The following is a 17219-nucleotide window of genomic DNA, read 5'->3' as shown; positions in this document are numbered from 1 at the left end:
TACCATAATTTACCCAACCATTCTTCAATTGATGGACATCCATTCATCTTCCAGTTTCTAGCTACTACAAAAAGAGCTGCCACAAACATTTTGGCACATACAGGTCCCTTTCCGCTCTTTAGTATTTCTTTGGGATATAAGCCCAATAGCAGCAATGCTGGATCAAAGGGTATGCACAGTTTGATAACTTTTTGGGCATAGTTCCAAATTGCTCTCCAGAATGGCTGGATTCTTTCACAACTCCACCAACAATGTATCAGTGTCCCAGTTTTCCCACATCCCCTCCAACATTCATCATTATTTGTTCCTGTCATCTTAGCCAACCTGACAGGTGTGTAGTGGTATCTCAGAGTTGTCTTAATTTGCATTTCTCTGATCAGTAGTGATTTGGAACACTCTGAGAAGCCTATTTCTTATAACTTTAAGTTTGAATGGATTAGACATTTCAACAAAATGAAAAAGAATGAGAGATTGGATGAGAAAATAAAACCCCAGAACTTGTTGCTTTACAAGGAACAAACTTAAAAAACAGACATACACAGCATAAAAATGAGGGGCAGAAAAAATTATTGGGGAGGATTCTAGGAAGATGGTTGAGCTCTCCACATTTCCCCCAGAACAAATTTGCACCTAAGAGCAAACATAAACTGGTGAAAAATCAAGATTTGGGGTAGAACTGGGGTCTTTCTGGTACAACCAACAAGATCTGAAGAAATGCAGATATATCCTGGGGTACTGAAACACCAAGTGGCTACTCTCAGGCTACACACCTTTAGGCTAGGTGTGGCTGGAGTCTCAGAAGTAATCACAGAGACTTTCATCTCTCAGACTGTTTGTGGAATTGGAATTTGAGTCCATGAAGAAGGAATGAACCTCTGCTGATTGGGAGTACCAGGCCCAGCTGTGCTGCTAACATGGCCATGGCTGAGAAGGAATCAGTAAACAGTGAGTGCAGAAGGATGGAGTTCTTAGTTTGGGGCTCTTGGTCCGAGGGGAGAACTAAAAGGAAGCTTGAGATTCTTCCCTGTAATGAAGAGGGAGCCCCAAACTCTCTAAAACTCCTTCAAGGAGAAAGTATCCTTGAATCTGGGGGATTCTGTAGGGGACGCTGTCTGAGGGGAAACCCTAACAGCTTCATTCTGTTTTCCTGAGATGGGCACCACCTCAATTGATAACACTCACTCACTACTGATTAAGCTTCCCATTGAATTAAAGGTCAAGCCTAGAAAGATTCATTCAATTCTATTCAAATTCCAGTTCAATCTGACCAGCCCCCATTGGGAGCAGGCCTTGGCTTGTAGCTAATGGTTCTATGATAAAAAGAGCCAAAGAGCCAATTTTAAATTCACTCCTTGCAGAAGACCTAACATGCCATGCTTTGCTATGCCAAGGAAACCTCTGCCCATTGAAATAATATTCTCTTTCAGTGTTACCCTCTCTTTATCTCCCTCACCTATTTCCCTAACAAGGCTTTATATCACTCTGTTAGGATCTTGCACTAAGGAATTCAGCCTAGCATAGCAAAGGCTGACTTCCCAATGCCAATAATAAACCTCTTTTACCAATCTAGGTTTTCAGGTTAGTAAATTCCTTTACAAAGGACCTATGTGCTCCCAGAATCCCACAACTCCCTACCTGGAGCCAAACCTCTTCATTTGGTTCCCTGAACCGCCAAACCTGCCATTAACCTTATCATTTAACTCCTTGACCACCAGGAATCCCAATCTCATCATTTTGGTTCCCTGAATCTAATTTCATCATTTGGTTCCCTGAATCTAATCTCATCATTTGGTTCCCTGAATCTAACCTGATTAGGTTCAATAGGCAACACTACATATATATTATGAAGGGTATAGCACCCTCCAAAATCTATTAAAAAATAAGGGGGAGGAATGGATGTATGTATGGGGAAGCAAAGGTCGAGGGAAGAAGACAAGGAAGGGATCCTTGGGTGGGGGAGGTTAAGTAATAATGAACCAGTTGTGGAGCAGAATTGAAGCAAGAGTCAGCAGAGATAGGAAAGGGGTGTGTGTGTGTGTGTGTGTGTGTGTGTGTGTGTGTGTGTGTGTGTGTGTGTGTGTGTGTGTGTGTGTGTATCTACATATGTATACATAAATACATCTTTTCTTAACTGTAGCTTGCTTGGGTGTGATGTGGGAATAAAAGGGGAGAAAAAAGAATAAAGTTAATAAAGTGCACAGCAAGAGCCTAAGAACAATTTACAAGGAAATAAAGAAAAAAATGGACATTCATGTATATAATTCATGAATATAATCTACTAAAATATATTCTGTCTTGATCTGGTAATTTGTGTTATATATTTTGAATCCTCCCTAATGTTCTGCTGGGCACATGACAATGTTCTCTTTTGTTTTGCTTTATTTTGTTTTGTTTTCCTTTTCTGTTTTTTCTTATTCTGTTTTTTCAAATAAAATAAGAAAAAAATATTGGACAATGTAGAATATAAAAAAGGAAGAGTTATAATTGTGCTATAAGACAAAGCAAAAACATTTACAGCAAAAAAAATTATATTATAAAAGCTGTATTATACAGAACAAATGTACACAATAAAACAATATCAATATTAAACTTATATATATCAAAAATATTTATAGTAGCACTTTTCATGGTAACAAAAACTGAATAAAATGTCTATCAATTGGGGGATCACTAAACAAGCTGCAGGACATGAGTGTAATTACTCCTCTGTAAGAAATCATCACTAAAGAGAAACAAGGAAAAATCTACATGAACTGATACAGTGAAATAAGCAAAGCTAAGAAATCAATATGCATAATGATTATTACAATGATTCAATATGCACATATGGAAAGAATAGCCATTAAAAAAATGTTGTGGCTGTCTTGATTGAGAGCTCAAAATATCTGAGCCCTTTGATCTCAGAGGCGAGATGAATGAAGTGGGAGATTCATAGAGTGTGAAAAGAGCTCCAGTTTATTATGCCATACAGCTTTGTTGATATACATTTTTGCAAGCGTGATCAGCACCCCAATCCCCATTCACCATTCAGAGAAGCAATTCATGGACTTTTGATATGTATAATATCTGCCAATGGGAGGAGAGCCAATCCAGCCACATCAGGCAAACTGCTTACAGACGAGAAAAGGTATCCATGCTTATGAGCAATTGTACAGTGACCTTCAGGCCAAATCCTTTCTCATGACAAACATCATGGGCTCTTTGCTCATCGAGAATATTTTTGCAATGTGGCAGAAAATTTATTGTGCACCAAAGATCGAGGTGGTCTCTGTAGTCCCTTTCAGTAGGGTCCCATACCTTAGCAAAAATAATCAAGTATTTGCTGCAAAATTGTAAGAAGTAAGTAGACCTTGAAAAAAGAGATGACATTCCTACCCCACACTTTACAATTCCACAATTGTAAAGTCTCTATATGTATATGTATGTTGTGTATGCACATTGTAATATATACATATGTACATTGCATATATTTTGGGTTTTTTGGATGTATTGATTAGTTGTTGTGTTTTTTAAAATACTTATTATATGTAATGGCTCTCTGGAAGGGAAAAAGGAATAGAGAAATAATGGTGACATATAAAATATTAATAAAAATTATTATTTTTTAATATCTGATCTTTGACCATTAAGTGTACAGACCTAATTTTTGAAGTAGCTTAAAAATGACCAATAACAATTTCCTCAATCCAACTATGTCAATAGGGTTTTTGCATTTAATAAGAATTTCATTGAAGATGAAAATGATTAGAGGTTTCATTTATGTTTCCTCCATTATAATTGGCTTATGACTGACTTGTTCTCCATATTGAGAGTATTAGCACCAAAAGCAGTTCTGTTATGTGGGGGTAAATAATGAATGTTGGTTAAATATATAAAATACACAGTAGGATATTATATAGACTAAATTAAACAACTGGAGGTAAATTGTCTTATAGTTTCATTGCTTTTATCCATTTGTTATATGTTCTGCTTAGGAATTAATTCTGAAGATTTTCAGATAAAAGAAACAGTAATTAGAGTTATTTTTTAAAATTAACAAAATTTTTTAAGGTCTAGCTTTTTTCTTTAATAACAAATGGTCCTGTTTTAGTCATTGTGAGAAAACTGCTTCATGTACAAACTACAGTAAAATTCTACTTTTATATAATATTTCAGTAGAAATGAAGACTTTTACAAAACATAAGTAGTAAAGAATGGAATGCTTTATGAAGCTTTTATGTAATGTAAAACATTTGATGCCTCTATCCTTCCCCCTTAATTTGTTAATAAAAAGAAAAAGGAGACATAATATTAATAATTGTATTATATATGCTTTATGTCTATAAAATACTTTTTATATGTATATATTTACCTATGTGTATATATGTACACATATACATATATATCTATATCTAATCTCATTTGATCTTTATAACAGTATTGCAAAGTATCATCCTCATTTTACAAGTGAGGAAATAGATCTTGAGAGGTTCATTGACTTGCTCATTATCACACATTAAGAGAGTGTCTTTCTGCATTTCAAATTTAAGTTCCTTTTTCCAAGTTTGGCAGTTCATGCATCATGCCACATAGCTCATTGATATTCAAAACTGTTACTTTGGCAACTTACTTAAAGTTTTCTTAAGTGAAAAGCTTTTTTTTTTTTTTTTTTTTTGAGCTAATGAACTTGACTCATAATGCTTTTTATAATTATTGACAATATATTATTTATTGTTTGAAATATTTTTACCAAAAATATGCAATAGAAAATTTTTTTCTTAATTCAATTAAGCACAACTTGTAGAAAAGAATTCTATAATTTCTAATTCTTATAAGCTTACAACTCAGTTGGCTCTTACATTACTGCAAGTTGTTTCGCATATACTTTAAATTCCTTATGTGGTAGGAAGGACCTGTTATTGAAGGGATGTTAAATATGCAATTTCATTCTTTGTTAAGGGACAGGTCAATTCTCTGAGAGCCTCCACTGCTGTGGATCATAACATCTGAAGGAGTTGCAAGGCAGCCTTTGCTGACGCAGGTGTTGCAGATTGGGAATGAGATAAATTGGAGACAGAGGGGAAGAAGAGAGAGGTCAGACAACACAAAACGGCCTGTCGGTCAGAGAGGTCAGGGAACAGCAATTGCCTCTCAGTATCCTTGTTTCATCCTCTCACAAGAGGAGATCCATTCTGGGTTGGATCTCCAGCAGCCACTGTCAGGTGGCTCCCGTGTATTTCAGCAGCTCTCCCGTGTATCCCAACAATTCTTTCTCTATTAGATTGGTAATCAAAGTATTATTCCAGTCTTGTTTAAGAGTGTGAAGTGACAAGGTTTTTTTTCCCTTAATTTTAGTGTCTTTTCTCTGAGACTATCCCCCAGTTTATCCTATGTATATCTTTTTTTTTTTTTTTGTCCATTGTTGTTTATGTATTATTTCCCACCTTAGACTGCAATTTTCTTGAACACAGGACCTTTTTTTTTTTTTGTTTTGTTTTGTTTTGTTTTGTTTTATTTTATTTGTTTGCCATTAATCAACAGTGCTTAGTACAGTACTTGGAACATAGTAGGCACTTACTCGATACCTATTGACTTACTGTCTGGAAAATGTTTTTCACTTTATTTGTAGAAAATAGCATTTATGTGATATTTGCTTTAGTATCCTTGATTTTTTTTCTTCCTATGATTCATTTTCTATGAAAATTACTAGTCTTGCTAAAATTCTTGTATTTATGCATAAATAGACAATCTCCAAATATTAATCTTCTTGACAGTTGGTAGGCTATTGCTGTTATAGAAACTTATTTAATTTATTACTTTAAAACAGAGCCCTGCAATCTCAAATATTTTAGACAAAGAAACATGATACTTTACTCTTATTTGTATTTTGCTTTGTCTTTTTTTTTTTTAAACTTTTTAAAAATAGGATTCCTAGTAATTAGCTGAGAAGATTGTAAATTAGGTTAATAAAATGAACTAATATGTCTTTGGGTATAGGAGAAAAATTTTAATAAATAAAATAAATTTTTATAAATAAAAATGCAAACAGTGTTCTTCATGACTCCTTAAGAAATTATGTAGCAGCATGTCAGAGCATTTAGATTTAAGTCCTAGATCTGCTACTTATTATCTGAATGAACTTGAACAAGGGTCTTTACTTCTCTGCTCAGTTTCTTCATCTGTAAAATGAGGAGATTGGATTACATTGCCTCCAAAGTCCCTTTTAAAATCAATAACCTATATAATCTTTGGATCTTGGATAAGTCACTTAATTTATCTGATACTATTTTATTTCTATAAAATGAAGAGGTTATCTTAGGTGATGTCCAATATCTTGGTTACAAATATACATAAATTACTATAGGACCCTACATCTTAACTGTGATTAGATAATTTGCCACTTAATCTGCAGTAGATACATAGGAAAAAAGCCTAGATTTAATGAAATTTTTGTATCTTTCTTCTGTGTCCACTTCCTCTTTTGTTTAAAATAAAAAAAAAATTTAAACATAATTCTTTTTTATTTTTCTTGCCTTCTCAATGGATGGGAGAAGTTGGAGGAATAAAGAATTCAGAAATGAAGAAAAAAGAATAAAGTTTCCTTGCTTTAAAAAATAGATTAAACTTTAAAACAAAAAAAAATCATTTAACCCATTTTCTTATTTTATAGATGGGGGAATTGAACTAGAGATAGTAAGTAACTTGTTCAAGATGACACAGTTATCTCTTGATTATTTGTCATCTCAAATCTTTTGCTCCTATAGTCCCACCATAGGAATGTGTAATATTTTGAAAGGAAATAAGATCAGAGTGGAATGGGAGTTGGTAGGCTATAATAAAAAGACTGAAGGGAATTGTTTCTAGGAAGTTTTTATGCTTTGTCTCTTTTTCATTCATCTTTCCCTACCCATACCCTTCTTAACCCTTTCTTACAGTTTGATAGAGTGCTAAAACTTGGGTAGTAAGTAATCCTTACACTTTTTTATATTATATATGAAAATCAAATGAAAGTGGCCAGCTGTATCTGATCTAAAACTATATTATAAAGCAGTGGTCACCAAAACCATTTGGTATTGGCTAAGAAATCGATTAGCTGATCAGTGGAATAGTTAGGTTGACAGGACAAAATAGTCAATAACTATAGCAATCTAGTGTTTGACAAACCCAAAGATCCCAACTTTGGGGATAACTATTTGACAAAAACTGCTGGGAAAACTGGAAATTAGTTAGTATGGTAGAAATTAGGCATGGACCCACAGTTAACACCGTACACCCAAATAAGATCAAAATGGGTCCATGATTTAGGTATAAAGAACAAGATTATAAATAAATTAGAGGAACATAGGATAGTTTACCTCTCAGATCTGTGGAGGAGGAAGGAATTTATTTCCAAAGAAGGACTAGAGATCATTCTGGATCACATCATAGAAAAATTTGATTATATCAAATTGAAAAGTTTTTATACAAACAAAACTAATGCAGACAAGATTAGAAGGAAAGCAATAAACTGGGAAAGCATTTTTACAGTCAAAAGTTCTGATAAAGGCCTCATTTCCAAAATATATAGAGAATTGACTCTAATTTATAAGAAATCAAGGTATTCTCCAATTGATTCAGCCATGATCTCTGTACAAGAGTTGCTATAATATGTAAAACTTCAAAAGTTTTATTCTTCCATTGAAGAAATGTGACATAGTTAAGAGTATGTAGCCAATTTCTTTTCCCTAAAATCCAAGGAATTCAATATTTTTCTACAATTATGAGTGTTACTTGTAAAATATAGACAATACTATGTAACATGGAATACAAAGAATAAGTCACAATTATTATTTTCATAGAATTTATTTTTTTTCTAGATTCTATGGTAGTGCTTGTGGCCTTTTCCTAATAACTTTACTTCTCTGTTCAAAAGAAGAGTTTATTATTGTTTCAGAATAAAATCGTATATTTTATAGGTTAGATTATTATTTTTATATAAAATGTTCAGATACATAATACATGTGAAAGTTTTTTTCATTGTAATTTGTCAACACAAATATAAAATTTTTTTTAGTAAAATCGTTTCCAAGCCTTCTAACCTTTAGCTGGGCAAAAGAAAATAATAGACAAACAACAAATAAAGACAAACAGATAAGATACTTTTACTCTGTCACATTTGACTTGCTTCATCTTTCTTCTTTTTATCACCTCTCTCCTTATTTTTCTTTCCTTATTTATTTATTCTTTACTTAGTTACTTTAAAAAAGTACTTAATTTTTACCATATATTACTGATTTTATTTTGTATCACCCTATATAGGTTTTTCCAGTGTTTACTTGTCTATTTCATATTTATCATTCAAGTATTCCATTATAATATTCCACTATAACTATATGGCATGATTTATTCAGTCATCCTCCAATTATTAGATTTTTAGATCATCTGTATTTTTTTGTTAATACAAAGCAATTTTTCACATTCTTCTACATGTGGATCTTTTTTTTTCTTCCTCATGATGTTTTTGATATAGAATCCTAGCAATGGGCTTCATACAGTGGAAAGGGTATTGGTTCTAGAGTCAGAAAACCTAGCTCTAAATCCCATCTCTAAAACTTCCAACCTATGTGGCCTTGGACAAGTCAGTTAATCTATGTGGGCCTCACTTTCTTCATCTTTAAATTGAAGAGATTAAATTAGATAAACTCTGAAATCCTTTCAAACTCTACATCTGTGATCCAATGATCTGTCATCAGTTTTATGACTTATTATAAGCATGTTACTCTCCAAAATATTTGGTCCTATCAAAGACGTATTCCTGTTTTCCTGCAGCCTTCTTCCTCCCCCCCCCCCCTGTTGAACTTGACTATTTTTTATATTTTTTGATATAATGGTTGTCAGGTATTATAAAGTTTCTTGATCCTTACTTCTTTGATAATTAGGCTTAGAGAGTTTGAAATCTTTCCATGTGACTAGTAACAGTTTGTATTTTCTTTTTTATAATTTCTATTTATGTCATGCATAACTTTTTATATTATTATTATAGCTTTTTATTGACAAAACATATGCATGAGTAATTTTTGAACATTGATCCTTGCAAAAACTTCTATTCCAACTTTTCCCCTTCTTCCTTCCACCTCCTCCCCTAAATGGTAGGTAGTCCCATATATGTTAAATACATGCATACCTTTTTAAATGAAATAATTTTGGTTAAGCTATAGTTCTCATTTTTGTGATTGCAGGTGAAAGACTTGACTAAATATCTGGATCCCAGTGGACTTGGAATCATCAGTTTTGAAGATTTTTATCGAGGGATTACAGCTATCAGCAATGGAGGTTAGTTTTAAAACTATATTTCCAATTATCTTTTCTCTCATAGAATGTCCTCTGCTTCTATCACATTCCTCCATCTTTCAGTTACTATGCCTAAAGTTCTTTTGTGGTTAAATCTCATCCTATATCCCTACAGTTTTTCTAAGCCTTATTTTAATATCAACCTCAGCATCATTCTTAACCATCTTCTTAACTACTCAGCGGCTGTCATTTCCCATATACCCCTTTTGCAACACTTTGTCACCTTCCCATCTCTTTGAAGCCTCCAAAATACTCTGGGCCTCTAGTTACTTTTGGTTTTATCCCGTATTTCTTTGCCTCTAACCTTCTATCCTTATCCTGCTTTCCACTGTGGACTGACTCATCACTTTTCTTTCTCTGATTTTTTTTTTTTTTTTATTCAGAAAGCCATGATTGTGTTTGATGGTCATATTCCAAAGATTTGAGTTAATCTGTTAATTATTTTCTTGTATCTGTTTACCTTAGAAGAGCTAATTTTTAGAGTATATAAATGTTGGACAAGATAGATTATCTTCTTTTGTATACACTATATCACTTTGCTTAATTTTAATAGTTTATGTGGATATATTTACAATCAGCTTAGTTGATAAATTCAAGAATTGGACTTGGGTCTGGAACATTGGCAAATTGATTAACCTCAACTAAATGACTGATAAACAAATAGCAATAAAATCAGAGAGATGATGTATAGATAGATAGATGAGGGTCTAGATGTAGACTAACTTGAGAAAAAAGTCAGAATTTAACTTTCTTCATCTTTAAAATGAGAATAATAATATTTGCTACTTAACTCATTAGAATGGTTATGTTGAAAATAAAACTAGATCTTAAAGCATTATAGAAATTTGATTTAGTTCTGATTATAGGAGTGCTTCTTGTACCCTCCAAACATTGAAAGCAGCATTGTGGTGGTAAAAATAAACCACATTCAGAAATGTGATCAGAATATTAGAAAGAGAGCCAATAATTTGTCTTTTTCAGGAAAATTCTACTGATAGGAGGGGGAGTCCAAATAACTTCCTATTGTTTAAATAATATATGTTTTTGAAATCTTCATCCCCATTCTTACTTAGACAAGGTAAGTTTGCTATAATAGAAGGGGTGCTGGATTTAGAATCAGAGGATTTAAATTTAAGGCCCAGCTATGCTTACTCCCTTTTGACCTTGGGCATTCCTCTTACCCTGTTTGGTACTCAAGTTTTTATCTGAAAAGTGAGGTGATTGGACTAGATAGTTTCAAAAGTCCCTTCATTTCTACAGCTGTGATACTAAATTCAGATAGAGTACAAAGAGGAAGCTACCAGGTCCATTGAAAAGGAAAAAGAAATCTAATTTTAGGTTGGCACATTATTTTTCTCCATGGAAAAGTGATTGCTCTTTCTTTACACTCAGGTCAGCTTTGTGAAGACTAGCATGGTTTATTTTTATAGAGCAACCAAATGAAAGATCTAGTTTAGAAGACTTCTTTTCTCAGTTATGTTTTACTTACCTAAAGAAAAAATGTTTCAAAATAGAACATAAAAGTATTTTCAGAATATGTGTTATGATCCTCAGGAATGAAAGGAGAATCAATATCTTCTTAAAGTGTTCTTTAGATAAAGTAATATTGATGATTTTGATAGTGAATCATTAGTTATCAAGTTAGAAGAATGGATAAGTCTTTGGTGAGGGTTTGAATTTGAATCAACTTGAAAAAAGTGAGATATTGATGAATACTAGGAAATCTCACATAGAAAGGAACATCCCAATTCTAAAAATGCCAATATATATACTCAGAATTGAATGTAATTTTAAAAGATTAATCATGAAAATATTGAAGTGTAATATAATTCGAAATGTTTTTCAGCTCAGATGGACTGATTTTTTAAACATGCCTGTGATGTTCTTTATGCAAAAATGAAAAACTATTTAATCTCAATAAAGTTGACTGTGGGGTAGGAAAGAAAGAAAAAATTAAAGCAGCTGAATAGGAAAGCTATTGATTAGATTTCATCTAAGACCTTTAAAATACTTCACAGACTAGCATTCTTAGCATAAAAAGGACAGATGGTGTTTAGAGTAAGTTATTGCAACAAACAGAAAAAAGTGATTCATTTTACATTGAACTTTAAGTCATTTTCATGAATAAAAGGCAAAAGATTTTTAAAAATCTTGGATTACTATAGTAACTTATAGAAAAACAAAAATGAACCTTGAAACTCTTTGGGATTGGTTTTGTTTGTTTGTTTGATTGATTGTTTTTGATACTAACAGAGCTAGGAAACAAAACTCTGAATTTGTGACCACTAAAATTGGTCCTGACCCATCTAATCTAGTCATTTCTAATATTCTAATGGTGGCCTCTATTAATCTTGCACATGATCTAAGCAATCAAATTGACCACACCACAAAAATGCATTACATATAGAGTTGTTCTCTTTTTGTAGGGTAGGAGCTAAAGCTGACCTGAGTGTAAAGAAAGAGCAGTCACTTTTCCATGGAGAAAAATAATGTGCCAACCTAAAGCTAGTTACTTCTAGCTTAATGGTTATTAGGAAAGTTAGATACACATACCATAAGAGATTATTTCTAGAAACTAGATATTTAAAAGAGAATTGAGCTAAAAAAAAAAAATGTTTGTAGCGCAGGTTGCTAGCTATTGAGTCAGTGAGGTTTTTGTCATTGTTGAAAAATAGCTACATTTCAGATAAGGAAATTATAGACTGACAGATCACAGTATAAATTTGAGGGGAGATAAAATATTACAAATTATTTTAAAGGTGACTGAGTATTTAATGTATACTAGTTTTATGTTGAGTCATAATGAGAGGTCAGTAGCAATTGCTTCTGTGATTTCATCCAGAGTCATGTAATCCTGAGTCTGGCTCCTAGTATTTAACTTATGTTAATAAGAACCATGTTGCTAAGGAGATAATTGTAAGGTAAATTAAAGAGGAAATAGCAAAAGCTATAAATGTAGAAGACCTTTTTTTTTTTTTTAATTATAGCTTTTTATATACAAGATGTATGCATGGGTAATTTTACAGCATTGACCATTGCCAAGTCTTTTGTTCCAATTTTTCCCCTCCTTCCCCCTATCCCCTCCCCCAGGTTGACCAATACATGTTACATATGTTAAAGTATAATTAAATACAATATATGTATACATGTTCAAACAGTTATTTGGATTTTGAATTGGACTTTGAAATAGTGTACAATTAGCCTGTGAAGGAAATCAAAAATAGGAGGATTGGGAATTCTGTATAGTGGTTTATAGTCATCTGCCAGAGTTCTTTAACTGGGTGTAACTGGTTCAGTTCATTACTGCTCTATTGGAACTGATTTGGTTCATCTCATTGTTAAAGATGGCCACCTCCATCAGAATTGATCATCATATAGTATTGTTGTTGAAGTATATATTGATCTCCATGTCTTGTTCATTTCACTCAGCATCAGTTCATGTAAGTCTCTCTAGGCCTTTCTGAAATCATCCTGTGGGTTATTTCTTACAGAATAATAATATTCCATAATATTCATATACCACAATTTATTCAGCCATTCTCCAATTGATGGTCATCCACTCAGTTTCCAAAGACATTTCTTGTAATATTCCTCTTTCTCCCTCCCTCCCTTCCCCTTCCCTTTCCCCTTCCCCTTTCCTTTCCCTTTTCCTTTTCTCTTTTCCTTTCCCTTTCTCTTTCCCTTTCCCCTTCCCTTCCCATTTGAATTGAATTAAGACAAGAAAATCCTTGGATAACTTGAAAGAATTAAAACTATCAAATAAACTTAATCCATGTGATGACTATCAAGTGATGGCTATCCTGGGAAAATAGGCTGGATTCAAATTATGAAGGGCTTTGAATGCCTGGAAATAATATGAAGCCATGGAGTTTTTTTGAATAGAGGAGTCAAATCTATATTTCCTGAAATGTCTCAGGTGACTGCCTACCTTACTTGTCCCAGTCTATCTTTTAGAGTTATGAGAAAATATCTTTAAAAATTATTGAATTTTGAAAATGTTACTCAAATATATTCTCACCAGACTTGATCTAAGTGAATTCAGGCTCTTCTGATTGAATAATGTAAGACTATATTTGTGATCCATTGAGAATATTTATGAACATTTTGTCATTTAAATTACAGGAAAGTCATTTGGTATTGTGGAACAAATACACTGCACTTGAAAGAAGTCTTGAAAAAGACTTGAAAGAAACTTAATATTAAATCTTAGCATAGAGCCTAATCCTAAATTGTCTTCATAAAATCATTGGCAAAGGGTTATTGCTCCATACCACCTTTTGTGTTGTAGAGTAGATTTACTATGATGCCAGTGAATATAAGCAGTGAATATGGTGTCTGTGAGCATAGTATGGGTGAATAGTATGGTAGTGTGAGAATGCTATAATTAGACAGGAGATAAAGTAGAGAATTTTTGTCTTGTATTGTTTATTTTCTCCTGTATAATTTTCCTGCTGGACTTCTGGGAGCCAGATGGTGGAGTAAACAATAAATCACTGTAACTCTTTGACAATAATTTCCAAACAGCCATAAAATAGCACCCTAAAACACTGGCACAACACTGGTGAAAAGCATAAAGGTGAAAGAAGAGAGAAAGCAAACTGGAAGAAAAATAGGATGGAGGGAAATACACAATTATAACTGAGCGTGAATGGAGTGAACTCTTCCATAAAACAGAAGCAGATAGCAGAGTGAATCGAAAAACAGAATTTTTAGAATATCTTGTTTACAAGAAACACTCTTGAAGCAGAGAGGCACATAAGAGATTAGAATAAGGCACTGAAGCAGAATTTATTATGCTTTAAAGGAACTTTAAAAAAAAAAAAGCAGAGGTAGCAATGTCGATCTCAGACAAAGCAAAAGCTAAAATAGACCTAATTAAAAGAGATAAGGAAAGATACTAATCCAAATGTCTCTGATAAATGCCTCTTTTCCCAAATATATAGAGAATTTAATTTATAAGAATGTAAGCCTACCTGATAAATGATCAAAGGATATGAATAGGCAGTTTTCAGATGAAGAAATCAAAGCTATCTATAGACATAGGAAGAAGTACTCTAAATCATTTTTGATTAAAGAAATAAAAATTAAAACAACTCTAAGGTACCATCTTATACTTATCAGATTGACTAATATAAAAAAAATAATAAATGTTGTTTGAAGCAGACTCATGTAGGATATGCCCAAATTTCATTTAATTTGAGACAATATTTAAAAACAAAGCCAAATTAAAAAAAAAATCCACTTTTCCCCCTTTTGCTGTCCCCTGAGATTATTATTTTGCCTCTTTAATTTTTTTACAAATTTGAAAATATGTTGTGCAAGGCTGTAAGATAAAAATAAATCAGGATTGTATGATCAAATCAGAAAAAAACCCCAAAACCAAACCTAGAATAACCAAAATTTGATTGAAGAACCTTATGGTGAAATATCTCTCACCTATATGAAGATTCAGATAATAGGGTCTTTTGGAAGGCAGGAAAGATAGCTTTTCATTATTTATTACTTAAATTATGATTATTTAATATGCTAGTGTTTTTTTACCCTCCAATTTCCAGCCTTCTAGGCTCAAATTCAGTAGTTCAAGTTTCAAATTTAATGTCTTAGATTTTATTTATTGATGATTGAATTAACCTCTAGTTCATGGTTTCTCTTCCCTTTCCTTGTTTTCTTTCTCTGTACTTAGCTCAAATTCTACATCTTCTATGATATCTTCCTTACTATTCCAGCAATCACTGTTTATAAGCTTTTGAAAAATTTCTCTAATACTTCTAGCCTTCTCATATGTTAGGATTACCAGGTGAATTCTAGGAGGAGCAAGCTCATTGGTTGTAATTCCCACAAGCCCCTGGGAGTACCCACACTCATACATTTTGACACTTATCTTGTATACGTCTTGTCTTCTGAATAATAATGTAGATAGACTTTTTGAGGGGAGGAATCTGGTCAATTTCTTTAATATTCTGCATAATCTGCTCTATTGTTACTTCTTTCCCCTTTAAGTTACCTTTCATTTATATTGTATATATCTGAAATGTGAAATCTTTATTTATTTATTTAATATTTTCCCCCAGTTACATTTAAAACAATTTTTTTTAACATTTGTTTTTAAAACTTTTGAGTTCTAGGTTCTCTCTTTTATCCTCACCCACAATTAAACCATATGTGAAGTTATGCAAAACATTTCCATAAAAGTCATGTTGTAAAAGAAAACATAGATCTCCCACTCTAATAAAAATAAAAATCCTCGAGATAAATAAAGTTTAAAAAGAGAAAGAGAATGCTTCAGTCTATAATCAGACACAATCAGTTCTTTCTCTGGGTATGGATAAGATTTTTCATCATAAGTCCTTCAGAATAGTTGTAGATCGTTATACTATTGAGAATAGCAAAGTCATTTACAGTTCATCATTCTAGAACATTGCTATTGCTTAGTATATGGTGCATAAAGTATGCAATTTTTTTGAGAATTGCTCTCACATTAGAATGAATTCCTTGAAAACAGCAAATATATGTGTGCTTTGTCTTTCTTTGCATTCTTTAACATGATGCCTGGCACATAGTAAATGTTCAATAAATGCTTGTTTACTGACTGTTGAGACTATAAGTAGGTACTCAAAATACCTACTGAATAAGTAGAAATATTTAGAAGGAACTTAAAAAACCTCCAGAATTTTTCCTGTGTTTCTTGATGTTATTTTCTTAAACCAGTTTTATTTATTTATTTATTTAGGTTTTATGTCACTTGATTTCTTAATAGATGTCTGGCCCTTTTTCATCACCCAGAAAACCAGCCTTTATAACAAAGAATAAAAAAAGAAAGGGGGAAAAACAACATAAAAACTAAAATGTAAATTAATAAAAGTCTTACAGTGTATCTATTGTTCTACCTTTCACCTTGGCAAAAAAAAAAAAAAAAAAAGAATAACATGTTTTTTTCTTTAAGGTAAAACTTTCTTCTGCTACTTTGTTGTGAAGATTATGGAACATACATTTAGAATTAGGATGTCATGATCTAACTCCTCATTTTATAGACCAGATAACAAGGGCTCAAGAGATTAAATGGCTTCTCCAAAACCACATATCCCTCTGGCACTTCCCATCAGAATTATGGGCATGCCTGCTGATCCTAACACTGTCATTCAATACCATGGCAGCAGGACTGTCTGTATGCCTGATTTTGTAGATAAGGGCTCTGGCTTTTTATATTTTTCTTCAATTACATGTCAAGACAATTCTTAGGATTGATTTTTACAAAATTTTAAGTTTTGAATTTTTCTCCCTTTCTGGCCTTTCCTCTTCCTAAAATGGTAGGTAATTTGATAGAGATTATGCATGTGCTGTTATAGAAAACATATTTCCATATTAGTCATGACTATGAAAAAAGAAACAGATCATAAGAAAAAATGAAGAAGAAGAAAGTGAAAAAGTTATGCTTCAATCTAAATTCAGAGCCCATTAGTTCTTTATCTGCCTGTGGATATCATTTTTCCTTGTGAGTCTTTTGGACCTAAATTTGGATACATTGTGTTTCTAAGATAAACTGAGGCATTCATAATTGATTATCACACAATGTTTATGATACTGTATACAATATTTTCCTAGTTCTGCTTATTTTACTTTGCATCAGTTTATACAACTCTTTCCAGGTTTTCTGAAATCTGCCTGTTTATCATTTCTTATTGTACAGCACTCTTCTGTTACATTTGTATACTTACATACAGCTTGTTCAGCCATTCCCCTATCGATGAGCATCTTCTCAATTTCCAATATTTTACCACCATAAAAAGAGCTACATAAATTTAAAAAAAGAAACCTTTTCTCTTTTATATGATGTTTTTAGGATATAGACCTATGGCATTGCTGGATCAAAGGGTGTGCACAGTTTGATTTCTCTTTGAGTATAATTCCAA

The 17219-nt window shown here is 32.5% G+C and overlaps 1 protein-coding gene across 3 annotated transcripts in view; it reads left to right on the top strand.

The window, feature by feature from the left end:
- RAB11FIP3 (RAB11 family interacting protein 3) overlaps window positions 1-17219 on the top strand; it is a 147117-nt gene that overhangs the window by 53121 nt on the left and 76777 nt on the right. For all 3 annotated transcript variants that reach the window (XM_074279805.1, XM_074279807.1, XM_074279806.1), the window contains exon 2: window positions 9198-9291. In XM_074279805.1, coding sequence (XP_074135906.1) covers window positions 9198-9291 — 94 coding nt within the window. The remainder of the gene's footprint in view (window positions 1-9197; window positions 9292-17219) is intronic.

The sequence above is a fragment of the Sminthopsis crassicaudata genome, chromosome 1 (genome assembly GCF_048593235.1).
Source record: "Sminthopsis crassicaudata isolate SCR6 chromosome 1, ASM4859323v1, whole genome shotgun sequence".
Lineage (NCBI taxonomy): Eukaryota > Metazoa > Chordata > Mammalia > Dasyuromorphia > Dasyuridae > Sminthopsis > Sminthopsis crassicaudata.
The sequence above is the reverse complement of the archived record's forward strand: the minus strand, read 5'-3'. Positions and strand labels throughout refer to the sequence as shown.